General features: G+C 49.1%; 1 protein-coding gene across 2 annotated transcripts in view; it reads right to left on the reverse strand.

Moving 5' to 3' along the window:
• Nucleotides 1-25,944, reverse strand: part of CHD9 (chromodomain helicase DNA binding protein 9) — a 143,232-nt gene that overhangs the window by 105,532 nt on the left and 11,756 nt on the right. For both annotated transcript variants that reach the window (XM_069740558.1, XM_069740556.1), the window contains exon 2: nt 15,775-17,308. In XM_069740558.1, coding sequence (XP_069596659.1) covers nt 15,775-17,187 — 1,413 coding nt within the window. In that variant the 5' untranslated portion in view covers nt 17,188-17,308. The remainder of the gene's footprint in view (nt 1-15,774; nt 17,309-25,944) is intronic.

The raw sequence follows: 25,944 nt of genomic DNA on the forward strand, positions 1-25,944 counted from the left end.
GGTCAGCAGAGGTGCAGGGGCAGTGCAGTTCAGGGTCAGCAGAGGTGCAGGAGCAGTGGAGTGCAGGGACAGCAGTGGTGCAGGAGCAGTGGAGTGTAGGGACAGCAGTGGTGCAGGAGCAGTGGAGTGCAGGGACAGCAGAGGTGCAGTGGAGTGCAGGGACAGCAGTGGTGCAGGAGCAGTGGCATGCAGGGACAGCAGTGGTGCAGGAGCCAGTGGTGCAGGAGCAGTGGTGCTGCAGCAGTGGTGCAGGAGTGCAGGGACAGCAGTGGTGCAGGAGCAGTGGCATGCAGGGACAGCAGTGGTGCAGGAGCAGTGGAGTGCAGGGGGAGCAGTGGAGTGCAGGGACAGCAGAGGTGCAGGGACAGCAATAGTGCAGCGGAGTGCAGTGGAGTGCAGGGACAGCAGTGGTGCAGGAGCAGTGGAGTGCAGGGACAGCAGAGGTGCAGGGGCAGCAGAGGTGCAGTGGAGTGCAGGGTCAGCAGAGGTGCAGAGTGAAGTGGAGTGCAGGGACAGCAGTGGTGCAGGAGCAGTGGAGTGCAGGGACAGCAGAGGTGCAGGGACAGCAAAGGTGCAGTGGAGTGTAGGGTCAGCAGAGGTGCAGGGGCAGTGGAGTGCAGGGACAGCAGTGGTGCAGGAGCAGTGGAGTGCAGGGACAGCAGAGGTGCAGGGGCAGCAGAGGTGCAGTGGAGTGCAGGGTCAGCAGAGGTGCAGGGGCAGTGCAGTTCAGGGTCAGCAGAGGTGCAGGAGCAGTGGAGTGCAGGGACAGCAGTGGTGCAGGAGCAGTGGAGTGTAGGGACAGCAGTGGTGCAGGAGCAGTGGAGTGCAGGGGCAGTGCAGTTCAGGGTCAGCAGAGGTGCAGGAGCAGTGGAGTGCAGGGACAGCAGTGGTGCAGGAGCAGTGGAGTGTAGGGACAGCAGTGGTGCAGGAGCAGTGGAGTGCAGGGACAGCAGAGGTGCAGTGGAGTGCAGGGACAGCAGTGGTGCAGGAGCAGTGGAGTGCAGGGACAGCAGTGGTGCAGGAGCAGTGGAGTGTAGGGACAGCAGTGGTGCAGGAGCAGTGGAGTGCAGGGGAAGTGCAGTTCAGGGTCAGCAGAGGTGCAGGAGCAGTGGAGTGCAGGGACAGCAGTGGTGCAGGAGCAGTGGAGTGTAGGGACAGCAGTGGTGCAGGAGCAGTGGAGTGCAGGGACAGCAGAGGTGCAGTGGAGTGCAGGGACAGCAGTGGTGCAGGAGCAGTGGCATGCAGGGACAGCAGTGGTGCAGGAGCAGTGGAGTGCAGGGGGAGCAGTGGAGTGCAGGGACAGCAGAGGTGCAGTGGAGTGCAGGGACAGCAGAGGTGCAGTGGAGTGCAGGGACAGCAGAGGTTCAGGGGCAACAGAGCCGCAGGGGCAGGAGAGCGGTGTGTGCCATTTTCCTATTTGGGAATGCGTTGACTGTGCAGTGAGCTAACCTGCAGTCCTATGTAAAACCACAGACACATTATATCACTATGAGCTGTGCCAGATGGAAGCTCAGCTCTGCTACATCTGTGTGTAGCGCGTGCTCATGCAGCTTCCGAGTACAGTGCTTTACAGCGTGGGTCCCATGGGCCTTATTGGAGGCAAAATAAAAACTAACGAAGACTTTGCGGCAGAGTTTCTGTACGTCTTGTGAAATCTGCAGCATGGATTGTACATTTGCAGCTGAGGATAATTTACAATGCAGATTTTCTATGTGACAGTGAAATTTCATTCATTATTCTGCCACCAAAAATCACTGCCTGGAATGGCTGATAACAGAGAACTAAATCCAGCAATACTGAAACAAATCCATTTACTGATCGCTGAAGATCCAACCATCGGATCGCCACCAATCCCAAGAGCGGGGCTCTGCACAGCGCCATCTGAGTGGAGGGGAAACATGGGCTGTGCGCTTCATTCATTGCCTATGGAAGTGTTGGAGATAGCGGTGTGCAGTCCCACAGACCATGAATGGCACAGTGTTGTGTTCGCTCAACCTCCACTCCATTCTCCAGATTAATCGGGATTACACTGAGTAAATTAAAGAGAAGGGATCATTTAAAGGGGATGTCCGGCCTTTGGGTACAAGTCTGCAGTCACTCTATGTGACTGATTCTCTGATAACGGCGCCAGGAGCGGAAAGTCATATGACCACAAGTAAGCCATCTGCAGATTTCAGACCACATTCCGACTAGATATGTCCGGCCTCACTCAATACATTTGCATGGAACAAGGCTGTGCACGTCTAGTTGGCATGTGACCACATGTATGCATATTATATACTCGCGGTCATGCACCCGCTGCTCCCACTGCTGTAACCAGAGAATCGTGAGCGCTGCGAGGATTTACAAGTCGGCAGTCACATAGGGTGACTACACACTCACTTGCACCCCAAGGCCAGACAACCCTTTTAAACACTTGTCACAAACACTTTAAGAGGGTCCATTACCCACAAACTGCAAATTCAGTTACTTAAACATCTAAGTTGAGCGCTGAGCCCCTATAAATATCATACCAGTAATACACATGTTAGTGTTATAGATACAGATAAATTTACTTTTAATTCATATGAAAGGAGGGGGCTTCGGGCCAGCTTGGCATGTCGCATGTCTGGGTGAACTGTTACCTACTCCAATTGCTTATGCAGCACAGTCCCTCACCTTGAGTAACAGCACTGGCTTTCTCACAGCAATCACCTCTCAACCTCACATGCCTATTCCCACACATGGGCTCCGACACTGGAGGAGGTTAGTGGTGAGCTCCCAACGTCAGGCCAGGTGCGCAGTCAGTATGGGTACCGGGGCACAGTCAGTGTGGGTACCAAGGAGCAGTCAGTGTGGGTACCAAGGAGCAGTCAGTGTAGGTACCAAGGAGCAGTCAGTGTGGGTACCAAGGAGCAGTCAGTGTGGGTACCAAGGAGCAGTCAGTGTGGCTACCAAAGAGCAGTTAGTGTGGGTACCGAGGAGCAGTCAGTGTGGGTACCAAAGAGCAGTCAGTGTGGGTACCAAGGAGCAGTCAGTGTGGGTACCAAAGAGCAGTCAGTGTGGGTACCGAGGAGCATTCAGTGTGGGTATCAAAGAGCAGTCAGTGTGGGAACCGAGGAGCAGTCAGTGTGGGTACCAAAGAGCAGTCAGTGTGGGTACCAAAGAGCAGTCAGTGTAGGTACCAAGGAGCAGTCAGTGTGGGTACCAAGGAGCAGTCAGTGTGGGAACTGAGGAGCAGTCAGTGTGGATACCAAAGAGCAGTCAGTGTGGGTACCAAGGAGCAGTCAGTGTGGGTACCAAGGAGCAGTCAGTGTGGGAACCGAGGAGCAGTCAGTGTGGGTACCAAGGAGCAGTGTGGGTACCAAGGAGCAGTCAGTGTGGGTACCGGGGCACAGTCAGTGTGGGTACCAAGGAGCAGTCAGTTTGGGAACCGAGGAACAGTCAGTGTGGGTACCGGGGCACAGTCAGTGTAGGTACCAAGGAGCAGGCAGTGTGTGTACCAAAGAGCAGTCAGTGTGGGTACCAAGGAGCAGTCAGTGTGGGTACTGAGGAGCAGTCAGTGTGGGTACCAAAGAACAGTCAGTGTGGGTACCAAGGAGCAGTCAGTGTGAGTACCGAGGAGCAGTCAGTGTGGGAAACGGGGAACAGTCAGTGTGGGTACCGGGGAACAGTCAGTGTGGGTACCGGCGTCCAGTCAGTATGGTTACCTAGGAGCAGTCAGTGTGGGAACCGAGGAGCAGTCAGTGTGAGAAGCGAGGATGCAGTCAGTGTGGGAACCGAGGAGCAATCAGTGTGAGAACTGAGAAGCAGTCAGTGTGGGTACCAAGAAGCAGTCAGTGTGAGAACCGGGGCACAGTCAGTGTGGGTACCGAGGAACAGTCAGTGTGGGTACTGAGGAACAGTCAGTGTGGGAACCGGAGTGCAGCCAGTGTGGGTACCGGGGAACAGTCAGTGTGGGAACCGAGGAGCAGTCAGTGTGTGTACTGGTGTTCAGTTAGTGTGAGAACAGAGGAACAGTCAGTGTGGGTACCGAGGAACAGTCAGTGTGGGCATCGGGGTGCAGTCAATGTGGGTACCAAGGAGCAGTCAGTGTGGGTACCAAGGAGCAGTCAGTGTTGGGTACTGATGCATAGTCAGTGTGGGTATCAGCGCGCAGTCAGTGGAGGTACCGGCACCCAGTGAGAGTGGGTATCGGGACACAGTCAGTGTGGGAACCGGCATGCAGTTAGTGTGAGTACTGACGCCCAGAAAGACCGGCACGCAGTCAGTGCGGGTACCAGCGCACAGTGTAGGTATCGGGGAACAGTCAGTGTGGGTACCAGTGCACAGTCAGTGTGGGCACCGGCACCCAGTGAGAGTAGGTACTGGGACATAGTCAGTGTGGGTACCGGCATGCAGTTAGTGTGCGTATCGGTGCCCAGACAGAGTCGGTACCGGGGAACAGTCAGTGTGGGTACAGCACGCTCTGATCTCCGGCTACATTCTGAAGCCGCTCGCTCACTACACTTCCGGATGTAGTAAGTGGTGGCCACAGACTGGCGAGGGCCAGAGATCAGAGCCACATCTCACGCTTCTTTGATCCAGAAAAAAAATATCTTTTTCATATCGCCATCTTTTTACAACTGCGTCATCCGTGTTCCATCCACATTTAATAAAAATTGACAAACCAAGAACAGATTCCTAGGCTGATGACCACAATGTATCGGTAAGAATGAAATCAGTCGCACATGGGATCCGATGCATATCAGTGAATCAAGAGAACAGACGTGTGATGGTACTGGTCACTCCATCACTTGGTCTGGTGGCAGTCCACACGCGTCAGCGCACTATCCGACTGTTACACGTCTGTACAATCCGATACCTGAACAAGCCCCCATGTATCCTGACCTCCTCCTGCCATTCCCAGATGTTCCCCTCAGCTCCTTCATGTTAGATGGTTTCCCCTGGTGAGCAGCAATCTTCAGGTCTGACCACAGATTCTCACTTGGATTGGTCTGGGCTGTGACTAGGCCACTCCAAAACATTTACACCTTTCCCCTTAAGCCACTCGAATGGTTGTGAAAACCAAAATTTGTGTCAGTCTCAAAACTTTTGGCCACTTCTTATTTTTAATATGGCAACTTTAAGACATGAGTACTCCTGTAGACCAAATTCAGACGTCCATATATCACAATCCAAATAACAACCTGGATGGACACAAGGGGCAAGGGTCGCCAGACCTAAACTTGACAGCCCGGAAACATGGACATCTGAATTCAGCCTTATTCTCACACCAGAGGAGCAGGTTTCTGCTTTTCTTTCCCGAATTCCATAAATCATACTGTGTTTTGCACTTATTTCTATTGCTGATGGTTTCACTTTTTGTTTTGTTGGGCAGTCCCCCTTCCAGCCTGCAGGTGTCAGTATAGAGAGTCCCTTCTAGACCAACTGTAACGTCTGCTTATATAATGTGCAAAAGTATTTCAGTCATTCTGTATATTAAAAGCGTTATTTAAATAAAAAAAATGTTCAAGTAAAAAAAAAGTAAAGTAATATTTTCATCTTTAAGAAATATTTATTTTTTAGTAGCAGAAAATATGAAAAATGATTATACAAACTGATATTTTCCACTTTTGAACAGTAGGGGGAGCAGCTTCTGGCATTTGTTCTAAAAGTCTAATCTACTGCTGGCTCGCATTACGACTGCAGTAAAAGTGGGCGGGATCTGCTGATGTGTCTGATGTCTCCTCCCCCTTCTGGGCATTTGCAAAAAGATAAGGCAGGATGAATTTTAGGATCATAGTGCAGAGACACCAGTCTTTACAGACATCTGAGAGGAGCAGTCATATCACTGTGATCCCAGCGCTCAAATAGGATTAGATACATGGACCGTATCACATCATACAACTGGATACTTGGCTCAGCTGACTGTATTACACTATTACACATGGCAGGATGAGGTACATAGCTCAGCAGATGGTATCACATGATAGGATTAGTTAGACAGCTCAGTGGACCATACCATACTTGAAAAGATTAGATTAATGGCTTAGCAGACTGTATCTCACATGATTAGATACAAGGGCTGTATCTCACAGAATAAGACTATATCACACGAGATTAGATACATGGCTCAGCGGATTGTATCTCACATAATATATGAGATACAGTCCGTGTAGCTAATCCTAAAAGGATTTGATACTTGGACTGTATCATACATGCTGTTATTAGATACACGGACACATGATACGATTAGATATACAGCTCTCAGGACTGTATCACACGATAGGATTAGATGCACATCTCAGTGGACAACTGCTGTGATCTGAGCGGAGCAGTCATATCACAGCGGCTGCTGCGCTCAGATCACAGTAACGATAGGATTAGATGCACATCTCAGTGGACAACTGCTGTGATCTGAGCGGAGCAGTCATATCACAGCGGCTGCTGCGCTCAGATCACAGTAACGATAGGATTAGATGCACATCTCAGTGGACAACTGCTGTGATCTGAGCGGAGCAGTCATATCACAGCGGCTGCTGCGCTCAGATCACAGCAACGATAGGATTAGATGCACATCTCAGTGGACAACTGCTGTGATCTGAGCGGAGCAGTCATATCACAGCGGCTGCTGCGCTCAGATCACAGTAACGATAGGATTAGATGCACATCTCAGTGGACAACTGCTGTGATCTGAGCGGAGCAGTCATATCACAGCGGCTGCTGCGCTCAGATCACAGTAACTGCTGATGAGTGCTCACCGAGGGGTAAGACCAGCCTAGTAACCTGGGACTAGTAGACCGACCTTAGTTTCCTATGACCTGTCGCTGTCATATTTGTGGTATGTAAGTATCGTGCTCAGACACTTACACACCAGCAAAAAAAAAGGCAGCCCCCAGCGGATGCAGAAAAAAAATAATAAAAGTATGGTAAATGTTAAAATAGTGCATTTTATTTTATTATAAAAATAAATGATTATATAATCAATTTATTCCACGTTGATTCCAGTATTTACCCTGTGAACTCAATCTGAACAGTCCTTACTAAAAATTAAAATTCATCCCATCTCCAGTTACGGATTAAAATGCTCTTAGGGGGTCTACTCTACTGCTCGGTGTCCAGAATATAAAACTTCAGGCTAATCTATGCTTTTCTGTCTGGCTAAAATGAGGCCATCGCCACTTATTACTCCCCACCCGAGAGCCATAGTCAGGGGCGCCAACTGCAGAATGCAATGGGGGTAAAATAGAAGGACAGCACAGATGATGGAACTGGCGAACAGCACAGAAAGACAGCACATGGGTGGGCACGGTGGGGGTGAGCGCTGTAGGAAAGCACAGGAGGATGGAAAAGAAGACAGTATAGAAATGCAGCAAAAGAGGACAGAAGAGGAGGATAGCACAGGAGGACAACAGATAAAGGACAGCACACAGGAGGACAACAGATAAAGGACAGCACACAGGAGGACAACAGATAAAGGACAGCACACAGGAGGATAGCACAGGGGGACAACAGATAAAGGACAGCACACAGGACAGCACAGGAGGACAGCACACAGGAGAACAGCACAGGGGGACAACAGATAAAGGACAGCACAGGAGGACAACAGATAAAGGACAGCACACAGGAGGACAGCACAGGGGGACAACAGATAAAGGACAGCACACAGGAGGACAGCACAGGGGGACGACAGATAAAGGACAGCACACAGGAGGACAACAGATAAAGGACAGCACACAGGAGGTCAGCACAGGAGGACAACAGATAAAGGACAGCACACAGGAGGACAACAGATAAAGGACGGCACACAGGAGGACAGCACAGGGGGACAACAGATAAAGGACGGCACACAGGAGGACAGCACAGGAGGACAACAGATAAAGGACAGCACACAGGAGGACAGCACAGGGGGACAACAGATAAAGGACGGCACACAGGAGGACAGCACAGGAGGACAACAGATAAAGGACAGCACACAGGAGGACAGCACACAGGAGGACAACAGATAAAGGACAGCACACAGAAGGACAGCACAGGGGGACAACAGATAAAGGACAATACACAGGAGGACAGCACAGGACAACAGATAAAGGACAGCACACAGGAGGACAGCACAGGACAGCACACACGAGGACAGCACAGGAGAACAGCACACAGGACAGCACACAGGAGGACAGCACACAGGAGGACAGCACACAGAAGGACAGCACACAGGAGGACAGCACACAGGAGGACAGCACAGGAGGAAAACAGATAAAGGACAGCACACAGGAGGACAGCACAGGACAACAGATAAAGGACAGCACACAGGAGGACAGCACAGGGGGACAACAGATAAAGGACAGCACACAGGAGGACAGCACAGGGGGACAACAGATAAAGGACGGCACACAGGAGGACAGCACAGGAGGACAACAGATAAAGGACAGCACACAGGAGGACAGCACAGGAGGACAAAAGATAAAGGACAGCACACAGGAGGACAGCACACAGGAGGACAGCACACAGGAGAACAGCACACAGGAGAACAGCACACAGGAGAACAGCACACAGGAGGACAACACAGGAGGACAGCAGATAAAGGACAGCACACAGGAGGACAGCACACAGGAGAACAGCACACAGGAGAACAGCACAGGAGGACAACAGATAAAGGACAGCACACAGGAGGACAGCACACAGGAGAACAGCACACAGGAGAACAGCACAGGAGGACAACAGATAAAGGACAGCACACAGGAGGACAGCACAGGAGGACAACAGATAAAGGACAGCACCCAGGAGGACAGCACAGGAGGACAACAGATAAAGGACAGCACACAGGAGGACAGCACAGGAGGACAACAGATAAAGGACAGCACAGGAGGACAACAGATAAAGGACAGCACACAGGAGGACAGCACAGGGGGACAACAGATAAAGGACAGCACACAGGAGGACAGCACAGGGGGACGACAGATAAAGGACAGCACACAGGAGGACAACAGATAAAGGACAGCACACAGGAGGTCAGCACAGGAGGACAACAGATAAAGGACAGCACACAGGAGGACAACAGATAAAGGACGGCACACAGGAGGACAGCACAGGAGGACAACAGATAAAGGACAGCACACAGGAGGACAGCACAGGGGGACAACAGATAAAGGACGGCACACAGGAGGACAGCACAGGAGGACAACAGATAAAGGACAGCACACAGGAGGACAGCACACAGGAGGACAACAGATAAAGGACAGCACACAGGAGGACAGCACAGGGGGACAACAGATAAAGGACAATACACAGGAGGACAGCACAGGACAACAGATAAAGGACAGCACACAGGAGGACAGCACAGGACAGCACACACGAGGACAGCACAGGAGAACAGCACACAGGACAGCACACAGGAGGACAGCACACAGGAGGACAGCACACAGAAGGACAGCACACAGGAGGACAGCACACAGGAGGACAGCACAGGAGGAAAACAGATAAAGGACAGCACACAGGAGGACAGCACAGGACAACAGATAAAGGACAGCACACAGGAGGACAGCACAGGGGGACAACAGATAAAGGACAGCACACAGGAGGACAGCACAGGGGGACAACAGATAAAGGACGGCACACAGGAGGACAGCACAGGAGGACAACAGATAAAGGACAGCACACAGGAGGACAGCACAGGAGGACAAAAGATAAAGGACAGCACACAGGAGGACAGCACACAGGAGGACAGCACACAGGAGAACAGCACACAGGAGAACAGCACACAGGAGAACAGCACACAGGAGGACAACACAGGAGGACAGCAGATAAAGGACAGCACACAGGAGGACAGCACACAGGAGAACAGCACACAGGAGAACAGCACAGGAGGACAACAGATAAAGGACAGCACACAGGAGGACAGCACACAGGAGAACAGCACACAGGAGAACAGCACAGGAGGACAACAGATAAAGGACAGCACACAGGAGGACAGCACAGGAGGACAACAGATAAAGGACAGCACCCAGGAGGACAGCACAGGAGGACAACAGATAAAGGACAGCACACAGGAGGACAGCACAGGAGGACAACAGATAAAGGACAGCACACAGGAGGACAGCACACAAGAGAACCGCACAGGATGACAACAGATAAAGGACAGCACACAGGAGGACAGCACACAGGAGGACAGCACACAGGAGGACAACAGATAAAGGACAGCACACAGGAGGACAGCACACAGGAGGACAGCACACAGAAGGACAGCACACAGGAGAACAGCACACAGGAGAACAGCACACAGGAGAACAGCACAGGAGGACAACAGATAAAGGACAGCACACAAGAGGACAGCACAGGACAACAGATAAAGGACAGCACACAGGAGGACAGCACAGAGGGACAACAGATAAAGGACGGCACACAGGAGGACAGCACTGGAGGACAACAGATAAAGGACAGCACACAGGAGGATAGCACAGGGGGACAACAGATAAAGGACAGCACACAGGACAGCACAGGAGGACAGCACACAGGAGGACAGCACAGGGGAACAACAGATAAAGGACAGCACAGGAGGACAACAGATAAAGGACAGCACACAGGAGGACAGCACAGGGGGGACAACAGATAAAGGACAGCACACAGGAGGACAACAGATAAAGGACAGCACACAGGAGGTCAGCACAGGAGGACAACAGATAAAGGACAGCACACAGGAGGACAACAGATAAAGGACAGCACACAGGAGGACAGCACACAGGAGGACAGCACACAGGAGAACAGCACACAGGAGAACAGCACACAGGAGAACAGCACACAGGAGGACAGCACAGGAGGACAACAGATAAAGGACAGCACACAGGAGGACAGCACACAGGAGGACAGCACACAGGAGGTCAGCACATGAGGACAACAGATAAAGGACAGCACACAGGAGGACAGCACAGGGGGACAACAGATAAAGGACGGCACACAGGAGGACAGCACAGGAGGACAACAGATAAAGGACAGCACACAGGAGGACAGCACACAGGAGGACAACAGATAAAGGACAGCACACAGGAGGACAGCACAGGGGGACAACAGATAAAGGACAATACACAGGAGGACAGCACAGGACAACAGATAAAGGACAGCACACAGGAGGACAGCACAGGACAGCACACACGAGGACAGCACAGGAGAACAGCACACAGGACAGCACACAGGAGGACAGCACACAGGAGGACAGCACACAGAAGGACAGCACACAGGAGGACAGCACACAGGAGGACAGCACAGGAGGAAAACAGATAAAGGACAGCACACAGGAGGACAGCACAGGACAACAGATAAAGGACAGCACACAGGAGGACAGCACAGGGGGACAACAGATAAAGGACAGCACACAGGAGGACAGCACAGGGGGACAACAGATAAAGGACGGCACACAGGAGGACAGCACAGGAGGACAACAGATAAAGGACAGCACACAGGAGGACAGCACAGGAGGACAAAAGATAAAGGACAGCACACAGGAGGACAGCACACAGGAGGACAGCACACAGGAGAACAGCACACAGGAGAACAGCACACAGGAGAACAGCACACAGGAGGACAACACAGGAGGACAGCAGATAAAGGACAGCACACAGGAGGACAGCACACAGGAGAACAGCACACAGGAGAACAGCACAGGAGGACAACAGATAAAGGACAGCACACAGGAGGACAGCACACAGGAGAACAGCACACAGGAGAACAGCACAGGAGGACAACAGATAAAGGACAGCACACAGGAGGACAGCACAGGAGGACAACAGATAAAGGACAGCACCCAGGAGGACAGCACAGGAGGACAACAGATAAAGGACAGCACACAGGAGGACAGCACAGGAGGACAACAGATAAAGGACAGCACACAGGAGGACAGCACACAAGAGAACCGCACAGGATGACAACAGATAAAGGACAGCACACAGGAGGACAGCACACAGGAGGACAGCACACAGGAGGACAACAGATAAAGGACAGCACACAGGAGGACAGCACACAGGAGGACAGCACACAGAAGGACAGCACACAGGAGAACAGCACACAGGAGAACAGCACACAGGAGAACAGCACAGGAGGACAGCACACAGGAGAACAGCACAGGAGGACAACAGATAAAGGACAGCACACAAGAGGACAGCACAGGACAACAGATAAAGGACAGCACACAGGAGGACAGCACAGAGGGACAACAGATAAAGGACGGCACACAGGAGGACAGCACTGGAGGACAACAGATAAAGGACAGCACACAGGAGGATAGCACAGGGGGACAACAGATAAAGGACAGCACACAGGACAGCACAGGAGGACAGCACACAGGAGGACAGCACAGGGGAACAACAGATAAAGGACAGCACAGGAGGACAACAGATAAAGGACAGCACACAGGAGGACAGCACAGGGGGACAACAGATAAAGGACAGCACACAGGAGGACAACAGATAAAGGACAGCACACAGGAGGTCAGCACAGGAGGACAACAGATAAAGGACAGCACACAGGAGGACAACAGATAAAGGACAGCACACAGGAGGACAGCACACAGGAGGACAGCACACAGGAGGACAGCACACAGGAGAACAGCACACAGGAGAACAGCACACAGGAGAACAGCACACAGGAGGACAGCACAGGAGGACAACAGATAAAGGACAGCACACAGGAGGACAGCACACAGGAGGACAGCACACAGGAGGTCAGCACAGGAGGACAACAGATAAAGGACAGCACACAGGAGGACAACAGATAAAGGACAGCACACAGGAGGACAGCACACAGGAGGACAGCACACAGGAGAACAGCATACAGGAGAACAGCACACAGGAGGACAGCACACAGGAGGACAGCACAGGAGGACAACAGATAAAGGACAGCACACAGGAGGACAGCACACAGGAGGACAGCACACAGGAGGACAGCACACAGGAGGACAGCACACAGGAGGATAGCACACGAGGGCAGCACACAGGAGGACAACAGATAAAGGACAGCACACAGGAGGACAGCACACAGGAGGACAACAGATAAAGGACAGCACACAGGAGGACAGCACACAGGAGGACAGCACAGGAGGACAACAGATAAAGGACAGCACACAGGAGGACAGCACACAGGAGAACAGCACACAGGAGAACAGCACACAGGAGAACAGCACAGGAGGACCACAGATAAAGGACAGCACACAGGAGAACAGCACACAGGAGAACAGCACAGGAGGACAACAGATAAAGGACAGCACGCAGGAGGACAGCACACAGGAGGACAGCACAGGAAAGCACACAGGAGGATAGCACACAGGAGAACAGCACACAGGAGGACAGCACACAGGAGGACAGCACAGGACAGCACACAGGACAGCACAGGAGGACAGCACACAGGAGGACAGCACACAGGAGGATAGCACACAGGAGGACAGCACACAGGAGGACAGCACACACGAGGACAGCACAGGAGAACAGCACACAGGACAGCACACAGGAGGATAGCACACAGAAGGACAGCACAGGACAGCACACAGGACAGCACAGGAGGACAGCACACAGGAGGATAGCACACAGGAGGACAGCACACAGGAGGACAGCACAGGACAGCACACACGAGGACAGCACAGGAGAACAGCACACAGGACAGCACACAGGAGGACAGCACACAGGAGGACAGCACACAGGAGGACTGCACACAGGAGGACCGCACACAGGAGGACAGCACACAAGGACAGCACGGGAGAACAGCAGACAGGAGGACAGCACACAGGAGGATAGCACACGAGGACAGCACTGGAGGACAGCACACAGGAGGATAGCACACGAGGACAGCACAGGACAGCACTGGAGGATGGCACACGAGGATAGCACACGAGGACAGCACACGAGGACAGCACAAGCATGCAGGACAAGAGGACAGCTTTGGCTGGCTAACATTCCATATGGCAATAAGAGTACGTATCAGGAGCTTCGATAAACTTCCAGCCTGACTGCTTATGTAATGGGCTCTGATGTGAGAGGCAGTATAAGAATTCTAATGTAAAGCAGAGCAGTGCTAACAGTTCAGCCAATGAGAAGGATTATTTTACCCTAAAATTTGCTCACAGCAGTAGGTAAAACCGCCGACTGACTGGTGTCAGAGTGCAGCAAACGCTGGGATTTGCAATTTAGCTTGTGGGCACAAATCCTGATTTGGGGATCAGTAGGCGTTCGTTCGGACCACCAGTTGCGATCAGCTCTGCAGTGATTCCACACGTTTCTTCAATGAATAGCTCGGCCTGACTTCACCTGAACGTCACAGGCGGGCAGAACCCGAAACCTCAGATTTCAAGCAGGTCAGCCAAGGACATTATTTTTGTAGTATTCTAATTTTTTCTTAGCTGCTAAAGAAATAGAATGATACAGGTCTGGTATTGGCATAATAAGGACTTACCAGAAGAATCTTATTGCCAGGTCATTATTACTGCATAATGTAAGCCATGAAAATGAAGCCCAAAAAACATCAGCAACATTGGGGTTTGTTTTTTTTTCATCAATTCACTGCACTTTGAATTTTTTCTCTGTTTTCCGGTATATTGAAAGGTGAAACAAATGGTGTCCTGAGAAAGCGCAACTTATTCTGCCCCAAAAAAAAAAACCCTCATACATCTATACTGATAGAAAAATATAAAATCTTTGCTGGCAAATGATGGCTGTGGTATTCAGTGTATTTTTTCGTTGAGCTGTAGTTTTTATTAGCACCATTTTGGGGTATGTTTGTCATTTTGACATGTTTTTTATTGCTTTTAGGATGCAAGATAATGGAAAAACTCCAGTTTAAGGAGTACTTTTTTTTCTCTTTACAGCGTATATCGTATGGGTTAATTCATTTCATATTTTCATAGATCAAACTTTTACGGACAAAGTGATACCAAATAACATATACAGTACCTATTTTTAGTATTGTAGTAAGTATTAAAAAGGACGTTCTCCTCTGAAACCACATGGGAGTACAAAGATGGCATCTGCAGCATTCATTCCACAGCACTGTCACCTCTGGTCTACTCCTACTCACAGAACTGACAGTGCTGTGAGATGAGAGCTGCTGATGCCCAGATATTTGCACTGACACACTGCTCTGCTCACCTACCCCACATGTAATAACTTGACGTGTCAGCAGTGGGTTCAGTGAGGAGAGCAGAGCTGTGTCTCGTTACATGAAAGCCGGGTCAGAGCTTCTGTGGGGTCATGTTCTTTGCTAGTGAAACTCTGCTAACAACCACTTGCTTTAAGGGGAAATTGGCATCTAATCTTTCAAGTTAATACTCAGTAATGGAGATGAGAAATTAAAAAAATAAAAACAACGTTTTGTTCAACTCTGCAGCCACTATCCCATGCTGTGGCCAGTTTAACCTTCTAATACTGGTGAAATGTGACCTGTCACACTGAACATGGCATCTGATATGCAGGCATGTTATAGAGCTGGAGGAGCTGAGCAGATTGATATATCATTTTGGGGAGAAAAATGCAGCATAACGTCAGTCCTACTCAGCTGTCAATTACTGACAAGGACCACCCACTGGACTCCTGAGCAGGGCGTTACATTAAAAAAAAATAAATCTTTACCAACAAAACAAATTTCACGCAGCAATTCAGACAGCAAGTTAACGATTCCAAACTTTTTGATGAAACTGCAGTTCCTTTAGCTGAAAGCAGTGGCTCAGGTTCTCTATGGGGTCCACAAAAAGGATAATTTTGGATGGTATTGCAAGTATTTATTAACAAATAAGTGTTTTTTTATGCAATTTTAAAATGTAATGAAAAAAATGCAATTTACCTTTCCTCGTGAAGGCACGTATTGCCTGTCGTGGATGTTGAGGTGATTGGACATCAGTGGATTCCATGTATTCAGCTGTTGGCCTGGAGGCTGAGAATTGAGTAGATCATTTGGGATGTTTATCGGCTGGGGCTCAATGTGAGTCTCTGGGCCAGGATGGTTTAAGACAGCATGTTCTGAACTAGAGCCATCTTGAGAATATGCTGCGTCATCGAAATGTGGCAATAGATCTTCTTGCAACAAATCCACGGGATCTAGCCCCGTAAACGGCTCCGACTGAGAATCCACTTGCTGCAGCAGGTTGTCTTCCAGAGGTGAAAAGCCATTGCTCTCCAAATGATCGTTAAAGTGGCTCAGCCGGACGTTGGGAACATCTTGAGTTGGGAAGTTGATGGTCATGGGGGACATTTTTGTTCCGTTGTAGTTACCCTGAGGATGTGACGAATGCACCATCTGGAAATCGTTACTGTGGAGCTGCTCACTCGGGTTCAGAACATGAGGACTAGGTGTTGGCTTGCCTCCTAAATCTGAAAACCCTGGACTCTCGGTGAAATCGGACAACGAATGTGTAGCGTGGTTTAGGTGATTGTTGGAGAAGGGGTAATGAGAAGAGAAGGTTGGTGTAGAGTTCACAGAACAAGGCGCCGGAGAGTGGCTGTCAAACACGCGGTCATGTTGGGTCGCCACTGGATTGCCACAGAAACGCAACGACGTGGATGTTGATTGAGAAAACTGTTGTAAAGGCAAAGAATCTTGTGGAGCGGTGTTATTGACCAGAGTGATCTGCTGGGCATTGGAAGTTCTATGGGGTAAGGACACGTTAACGTCCATGAACGTTTTTGGTTGATTCAAAGTTTCCTGACCCGTGCTCAAACTGTTCCTATTGTGCTGTTGTATTGGGACCTGCTGTTGCTCGCCGGCCTGAAACAAGGCAAAATCATGGTGGGTTACGAATCCTTTACTTTGCTGCATAGTCTGAGAGTGTCCGTGATGTTGGCTGAAAGGGGAGCCATTCTGAGTTGGGATAGTTGTGGCAGTTTGGTGACCCCACATGGGGCTTCCGTCGTCGGCAAACATGCCATTGCCTTGGCTCGGAGGATGTATTGGAGAGCAGCTGAACTGTGATCGTGGAGAAAGGACGCTGTCCACGGGACTGTTGTATGACCGGTTTACTTGGTGCAACTTGATGGAATCGAACTGATGAAGCGTATCAAACTCATTGAGTTTTTGGTGCGTCTGAGTGTCCTGCACGTGGTTTAAGGAGTCCACGTGGAGGGGCTCAAACTCTGCGCCCAGGTTCAATTCATCCACCAGGGACACGGGATCGTGGTGGGCAAAAGCATCGTCAGACAGACCCAACGTTTCATCGAACAGGTGTGTGTCATCGAAAAAATCCATCATGGGATCAGTCATATTGATAGCCTTAACTGTTAGGAGAGCTTCATTAAGGGCTGCTTATGTCAGGAGCCAAGCCATGGCGGAGCGAATCCTCCGAAGGGGATATTCAGCATGATTACATTATTAGGTAATTAACCTGGAGAAGAAAGGAGACACACAATTACTATATAGACCTTATGTAAAGTCAGAGATGTAGTGTGAATGCAGGCCTGATGGAGAGTAAGTGCTTGTATGTATGCCTGTGCAGCCCATCGTTGCCATGTGGAAAAGGGCCTTAGCGGCAGGGCTGTGGAGTCGGAGTCGTGGAGTCAGAGTCCATTTTGGTGGGGTGGGCGTCGGAGTCAGTGTCATGGAAATTGAGGAGTCGGAGGTTTGGCTTACCGACTCTACAGCCCTGCTTTTTATATATTTTTTTAAAGAACAAAAATAAAAAATAGAAATCTTGCGATTCTCACATTGGCCACTGGGATGGTTTTTAGACTCTAACTTATTAATGTTTCAGGAAACAATACCTGTACATAGTCACAATGAACAGACACTGGCCCTATCTTTTGTATTGAAGCATCTATTGAGCTTGTGCAAATGTCACTGTGAAGGCAGGGGAAGCAGGGAAGCTGTGACATCACCTATTGTGATTGGTAGATAATAATAATAATTTTTATTTATATAGCGCCAACATATTCCGTAGCACTTTACAATTAAGCAGGGACATGTACAGACAATAAATTCAGTACAAGTTAAGACAATTTAAGCAGTGACATCATTAGGAGTGGGGTTCCTGCTCGCAAGCTTACAATCTACAAGGAAATGGGGGGACACAATAGGTGAAAAGTGCTTGTTATTTCAGGTCCGGCAATTATAATAAATAGGGATTTTCATACAAAGCTGCATGATCCGGTCATCAGCCCGTGTGTTTAAGTGCAATAGTCAAATATCAAGTGCAGTTATCGTGTGCATGGAGGGTGTGGAGACAGATGAATAGTAGGGTGCAGATTCACATGCAGATAATATTTGGAAGGAGGGAACAGGACAAAGTTAGTTTACTGAGTAGTTGATGTGGTAGGCTTGTTTGAAGAGATGGGTTTTTAAAGTGCGCTTGAATAGGTCGGGGCTAGGTATCAGTCTGATCGTCTGGGGAAGTGCATTCCAGAGAGCTGGCGCAGCACGAGAGAAGACTTGGAGATGGAGGTGCGAGGTTCGGATTACGGGGGATGTTAAGGCCCCTTCACATTTAGCGACGCTGCAGCGATACCGACAACGATCCGGATCGCTGCAGCGTCGCTGTTTGGTCGCTGGAGAGCTGTCACACAGACCGCTCTCCAGCGACCAACGATGCCGGTAACCAGGGTAAACATCGGGTAACTAAGCGCAGGGCCGCGCTTAGTAACCCGATGTTTACCCTGGTTACCATGCTAAAAGTAAAAAAAAACAAACACTACATACTTACCTACCGCTGTCTGTCCCCGGCGCTGCGCTCTGCTTCTCTGCTCTCCTCCTGTACTGTCTGGGAGCCGGAAAGCAGAGCGGTGACGTCACCGCTCTGCTTTCCGGCTCACAGCCAGTACAGGAGGAGAGCAGAGCACAGCGCCGGGGACAGACAGCGGTAGGTAAGTATGTAGTGTTTGTTTTTTTTTACTTTTAGCATGGTAACCAGGGTAAACATCGGGTTACTAAGCGCGGCCCTGCGCTTAGTTACCCGATGTTTACCCTGGTTACCAGTGAAGACATCGCTGGATCGGTGTCACACACGCCGATCCAGCGATGTCTCCAGGGAGTCCAGCGACGAAATAAAGTTCTGGACTTTATTCAGCGACCAATGATCTCCCAGCAGGGGCCTGATCGTTGGTCGCTGTCACACAACGATTTCATTAACGATATCGTTGCTACGTCACAAATAGCAACGATATCGTTAACAATATCGTTATGTGTGAAGGTACCTTTAGTCTTAGGTCATTTGTAGAACGGAGGGCACGTGTAGGGCGATAGACGGAGATGAGAGAGGAGACATAAGGCGGTGCAGAACTGTGGAGAGCTTTGTGGGTGAGAGAGATGAGTTTATACTGGACCCTGTAGTGAATGGGTAGCCAGTGTAATGACTGGCACAAGATGGAGGCATCGGTGAAGCGGCTGGACAGAAATATGACCCTGGCTGCCGCATTCAAGATGGATTGGAGAGGAGAAAGTTTGGAAAGAGGGAGACCGATCAGAAGAGAGTTGCAGTAGTCCAGACGGGAATGAATAAGAGCGACAGTAAGAGTCTTAGCAGTTTCAAAGGTGAGAAAAGGTCGGATTCTGGAGATGTTTTTAAGATGCAGGTGACAGGAGCGAGTGAGTGATCGGATATAGGAAGTAAAGGAGAGTTCGGTGTCGAATATGACCCCCAAGATAGCGGGCATGCTGCTTGGGAGTTATGGTTGAACCCTCCAGAGTAATTTCGATGTTGGGTAGAGTGAGGTTAGTAGAAGGGAGAAACACAAGTAGTTCAGTTTTGGAGAGATTTAGTTTCAGATAGAGGGAGGACATGATGTTAGAGACAGCAGACAGACAATCCTTGGTATTTTGAATTAGGGTAGGGGTGATGTCGGGGGTAGAAGTGTATAATTGGGTGTCGTCAGCATAGAGATGGTACTGGAACCCAAATCTGCTGATTGTTTGTCCAATAGGGGCAGTGTATAGAGAGAAGAGGACGGGGCCCAGGACTGAGCCCTGCGGAACCCCGATAGTAAGGGGACGAGGAGAAGAAGAGGAGCCGGCAAAAGATACAGTGAAGGAGCGGTCAGAGAGGTAGGAGGAGAACCAGAAGAGGGCTGTGTCCTTGAGGCCTATAGAGCGGAGCATGGTGAGAAGGAGCTGGTGATCCACAGTATCAAATGCGGCAGAGAGATCCAGGAGAATCAGCAGAGAGCAATGACCTTTGGATTTAGCTGTTGTTAGATCATTAGAGACTTTAGTGAGGGCAGTTTCAGTGGAGTGTAAAGAGCGGAAACCAGATTGTAAGGGGTAAAGAAGAGAGTTATCCGAGAGATAGCGGATTAGACGGGAGTGGACCAAGCGTTCCAGGAGTTTAGAGATGAAGGAAAGGTTAGAGACAGGTCTATAGTTAGCCGTGCAGTTCTGGTCCAGGGATGGCTTTTTAAGTAAAGGGGTAATGATGGTATGTTTAAATGAGGAGGGAAAGATGCCCGAGGAAAGAGAGAGGTTAAATATTTTAGTCAGGTGAGTGGTGACCACTGGTGAGAGAGACTGCAGGATATGTGAAGGAATGGGGTCACTGTTGCAGGTTGTAGGCTGAGCAGAAGCGAGGAGCTTGGAAACTTCTTCTGAAACAAGCTCAAAGATGTCTAGTGAGCTTGAGGTGCGGCAGGGAAGGGGACCAGGCACTGAGGAGATTGCGCTGAGATATTCTGATGGATGTGGTTGATTTTTTCTGAGAAATAAGTGGCCAGATCCTCACCGCTGACGTTGGTGATGAGGGCCTGTACTTTAGGTTTCAGGAGGGAGTTTAAGGTTTCAAAAAGTCGTTTTGGGTTGTTGTATAGTGAGGTGATGAGGGTGGTGAAGTAGGATTGTTTGGCCAGAGAAAGGGCAGAGTTATAGGTTTTGAGCATGAACTTATAGTGGATGAAGTCTTCTGCTAAGAGAGATTTTCTCCACTGCCGCTCTGCACACCTTGAGCAACGCTGAAGAAAGCGTGTTTGCATAGTGTGCCAGGGCTGCCGTTGTCTGTGTCGGGTCTTTCTGCATGTAGAAGGTGCTGCTTCATCTAGGGCATTCTTCAGTGTAATACTGAAGTGTGACAATGCTAAGTCTGGACAGGAGAGGGAGGAGATGGGGGCTAAAGATGTGTGGAGGCTGTCCATAAGCTGCTGGGTATTAATAGTACGTGTATTCCGATAAGTGTGGTAAGTGGGGGTGTCCTGGGTGAGGAGACAATTCTTGACAGAGAAGGAAAGAAGGTTGTGGTCCGAGAGCGGGAGAGTGGAGTTAGTAAAGTCGTGCAGCGATCCGGGACGGGAGAAAACCAGGTCCAGAGTATTCCCGTCCTCATGCGTAGGAGAATTAGTAAACTGTGACAGGTTGAATGAAGAAGTTAGAGAGAGAAGATGAGAGGCAGATTGGGAGAGGGGATCATTGATGGGGATGTTAAAGTCTCCCATGATGAGGGTGGGGATGTCACAGGATAGAAAGTGAGTAAGCCAGGTGGCAAAGTGATCTAGAAACAGGCGGGAGGAGCCTGGAGGGCGATAAACAACCACTACCCGCAAGGAGAAGGGCTTAAAGAGTTTGAGGCGTGGACTTCAAAAGGAAGGAAATGTAAGTAAGGGAACCGGGGGGATGACCTGGAAAGCACATTGTGATGAAAGAAGTAAACCAACACCTCCACCCTGTCTGTTCTCAGGTCTGGTGGTATGTGAAAATTTCAGAACGCTAAACGAGAGAGCGGCAGCGGCGGTGGTGTCTGAATGCTGGATCCAGGTTTCTGGAATTAGAGAGGAAAAGATCGTGAATGTAAGTTAGTTTGTTACACACAGACCGTGCATTCCAGAGAGCACAGTGGAAAGCGATATGAGAAGGCATGCACTGAATGTTAATAAGATTAGCAAGGTTTCTATATGTAGCTGGAGGAGAGTAATGTATGCTGGTGGAGGGAGGACCAGGGTTGGGGGAGATGTCACCTGCAACTAGTAGAAGAAGAAAAAACAGAAAGAGCAGGTGGTGGGATGATTTGTATGAACGTTTTGAGTGCTGCATGAAGGTAGTGGCTGGTTTGGAGTGGGTAAGAAATGTCAGTAGAGCCTCAGAGTTATACATGGGAGAGGGGAGAAGGGAGGGGTGGATATAGAGAGAGTGCACAGAATGTGTTAAAGGGCGGGCGAGTTGTGGGAAAGCAGAAGCTAAAACAAATAAGAAGCAGATTGATATGACCAATGCATAATGTAGTATGACTGACCAAGAACCATGATTGTTTGAAAAACTTAAGCCCCTCACCTGTCTCCTGCCCTGTCCAACTGCCATTGTCTAACTGCCACGCACTTTATACTGTTGCACTTAATATCTGTTGCACACGCGAACCCGCACGCGTCCTATCCCAGCCAGACTAAAGGTGGATCCTGTGTTATCAGCTGTGTATAGAGGTGTTACCTGTCAATGTAATCCTGCCTTTGATGATAAGGAAACACCTGTAAACTATTCCTGAAAACACAAGTAAGAGCCTAAAGAAGCCCCAGTGGCCAGTGTGAGAATTACAAGATTGCTAATTTTTTTTTTTTAATAAATATCGTGATATGAAAAAAACAAGTAATTTCCAACATTGCCATTTTTATAATACACGTAACACTAAAAAAGCAGATTTCAATTATAGGTCATTTCCTGATAACCGCTTCCCTTTAATATCATTATATTATAGGAACAAAGAATTACATTTTTCATAGCCAAGCCAACGAAAGTATAAGGAAAGAAGATCACAGCTGGAAATACGTTAAAAAAAAAACATTTTCACAAGATGGTATCAGGCTTTAGGGAAGTAGAAACATGGGAGATCGAGGGAGTAAAGTAGCTGCTCCCAACCCCAGAAAAAGTGTCCAAAAATCTCTAAAAGAGCAAAGATAAAAACAGAAACAGCCCCATAACTGTATGCGTGAACTAGACCCAACCACGTAATGTTCCGTGAAGTCGATTTTTTTACCTTTCTACTAGAAAAATAAAATGCTCAGAAGTTGAAATTTTAAGCAGTTTGCTAGTTTGAATATATTTTTACCCTTTTAATTGCCCAGAGGAGCATGCATGGCTTATAAGTCTCCTCACTCTGACATGCCAGGCTTGGCACGTCACTCTCCACAAGGAAAAACGTTACTTCTTAGACCTCAGTCCAGAGCCTCTCACCTAGCCAAATCAGATCTCATACTTTGCACTGATGAGGGGCAACACCCTGAAACAAGTGTCTGCAAAATGAGATTCTGGTTTGGCTTTTATCCTAAGCCATGTGACAAGGAGTGACAAGAGTTAATATTGACTTTTAGGATTGCTGCTTCCAATAGAGTTCTGAAGAGACTATTTGCATATTTAATTTCCCAAAAGAGCATGCATGTCTTATAAGTCTCCTCACTCTGACATGCCAGGCTTCGGTTGTCACTCACCACAAGGACAAATGTTACTCCTTAAAATGAAATCTGCCGAAAAATTCAACCCCCTCCAATAAACAGCATAAATGGGCATGCAGGTAGAAATGCAAATCCATCGGTTCCTCATATCTGTTGCTGCATTCCTGAGAACTTAGCGTTTTAAATAATACGCAAATGAAGCATGACAGAGCACTCCCGGAGCCGAAGTCTCCGCAGGTCTTATCCCTGTCCAGCAATGGCCTCTATCTTATGGTTCACTGTCTACTAGGTAAGGAAATCAGAAATCAACAGAGGCTGGTGCTGAGCGGGGAAACAACCTCAAAGGGCGGAGGTTCTGGGAAGTGCTCTGTCACACCCAGAGCACTTAATGCATCATTTGCAATTCAATGAAAACGTTTACATTTTTGGGAATGCAGCAACAAACAGAAAATATAAAAGGTGTCGGTGGACCTGCATGTCCATATATCTGGTTGGGAAAGGGGGATGAGGTGCGGGTGATTTGACTGATGGATTTCCTTTATAGGTAATTCCTGAGTGATTGATAAATTAGAAACTCCACTGTTTCCCATAGAGTAAGAAATAAAAATAACCCTATGTGCTTAATAATGTTCTGCACAAATATATGTGTATATCTATATCCTGCCCTGCATCATTTATGGAGTGGTTGTATATTTTCATGTAGGAGTTATCTTTCTACGTTTGTAGAGCAGCTGCAGGAGAACATAACGAGTGTTCAAGAAAGATAAAAAATGGCATGACTGGGCACTACAGAGACATACGTACAGAAGAAACCATTTGTAATGAAAACTTGAGCACCGTTCTCCATGTCCGCTAACAATACTGGACAAGATGGTAACGACATGCCAAACACCTGTCAAGCTGTGATGGTTTTCGGTAAGGGAGAGGGGTCTCAAACTGTGGCGGGAATTAGGACCCTAACTATCCCTGTCCCGGGGGTACTCTTAAAAAGGTAGAGAGGCCAGAGTCTCCAACCTTACTATGCTCCCGGTAATGTCCTAAGCTGTCCTCTCCCCCAGGAGACCTGGGACAGATGTATTAGTGTATATACACATACGACAAATAGGTGTAACAAAAAGCAACTCACATACAAAAACTCTCACCAAGAGTAGAGAAAAATAAAGGGAAGGATAGGAAGGTACAAACCAAATAGGAATAGGATAATGGAGAACGCATACACCAAAATACAGCAGACAGCAATCTCCAGCAGCAACTATGAACTCCAACTTCAGCACACCAACTCCAGCAAGCCAGGAGGTAAAACTTTCACAGGCAGGGATGAGAAGGTCTGGCCAGACCAGATGAGCGGGTCAGGAGCAGCTGAGAGATGGAGCTGCCTGTCTCTAACCAGCATACAAAGAGTCATTAACCTATTCAGCGCCAAAGGAAATGAAGTCCATTAAATATGAGGGACACAACACACAGGCTAAATGGAAGACATGCGATTCACAATACGTAAAGATCGCCTAACCCCAAATCTACCAGGAGGACGTGACAGTCTGACAACACCATGATGGAAACCCACCAGATGAAACTGGGACCTATAGTCTGATACGTGAAGAGCATGGACATCTCAATGAGCCTCAATGGGAGTTAAAGGGGTGTTCCCATCTCTAAGATCCGACCTCAATATGAGATGGAGCAGACAGGCAAAGAACAACCTAAACGCCGCTGCATCAGGGCTCCTCAACCTTCAGCTGCACCCAGTGACGCCGACACCAGAAGATAGAGCGAATTTACTAAACCTCCCTATATCGTCCCTGAAAATCTGGGTGAAGAGGCTTTTGTTTACCTGGTTGCCCATGGATACGTCCTGTAGTTCTTTCATGAGAGGTCGCACATGCTCAGTAGATACCTTCTCTTCTAGCAGTGTCGCTGTGAGGTAGGACAGGGCATGATGGCTCACAGCCGCTGTGCACCTATCAAGAGGAGCCGCTATCCTCCTCCCCGGCTGTGTGATAGCCAAAGCAGGGGCGGACATAGCATTGGTGCAACCAGTGCAGCTGCCCAGGGGCCCAAGAGGGCCACGTCTCCCTCCTGTCACAGACACATAGCCCTGCATTATGACAAACTATTGGGCCGTTCTCAGTTCTTACACCAGGGCCCTCTTCTGCCCGTGTCCACCTCACAGCGAGCACAGAACTACCAATCACTAAACCACTAATGGTTTTTCTCTGTCCATATTAATAGTAATGGCCGCCTCCTGCCAATACACAGAAGACAGCTACAACTGGGCCATTATCTGGATGAAAATCTGTTGTGGGGTTGTGGGAAATGTAGTTTCCAGTGGTCAGATGGTCAGCACTGAAGAGGGAGCAGCTCCGCAATTGAGGAGTTCAGGCTGGCGGTTGAGAACAGCTGATAGGTGGGGGTACCGGGTGTCGGACCCCAACCGATCAGACATTGATGACCTATCCAAAGTATAGGTCAATGGAAAAATAGGACCATACTAACCCCTGTAAAACAACCCCATATTATTGTTGGGCAGACAGTTCTTCTGACCTTCGCTAAACCCAGATTTGTCCAGATAGAGAAGTGTGAGCCGTCACTTCACAGAACACATGTCCACTACTCCAGTGGTGGCAGCCTTACACCAATCCTTCTGACAAGTGGCATTGTGCTTGGTGATGTA

The sequence above is a fragment of the Ranitomeya imitator genome, chromosome 9 (genome assembly GCF_032444005.1).
Source record: "Ranitomeya imitator isolate aRanImi1 chromosome 9, aRanImi1.pri, whole genome shotgun sequence".
In the NCBI taxonomy this organism is placed as follows: domain Eukaryota; kingdom Metazoa; phylum Chordata; class Amphibia; order Anura; family Dendrobatidae; genus Ranitomeya; species Ranitomeya imitator.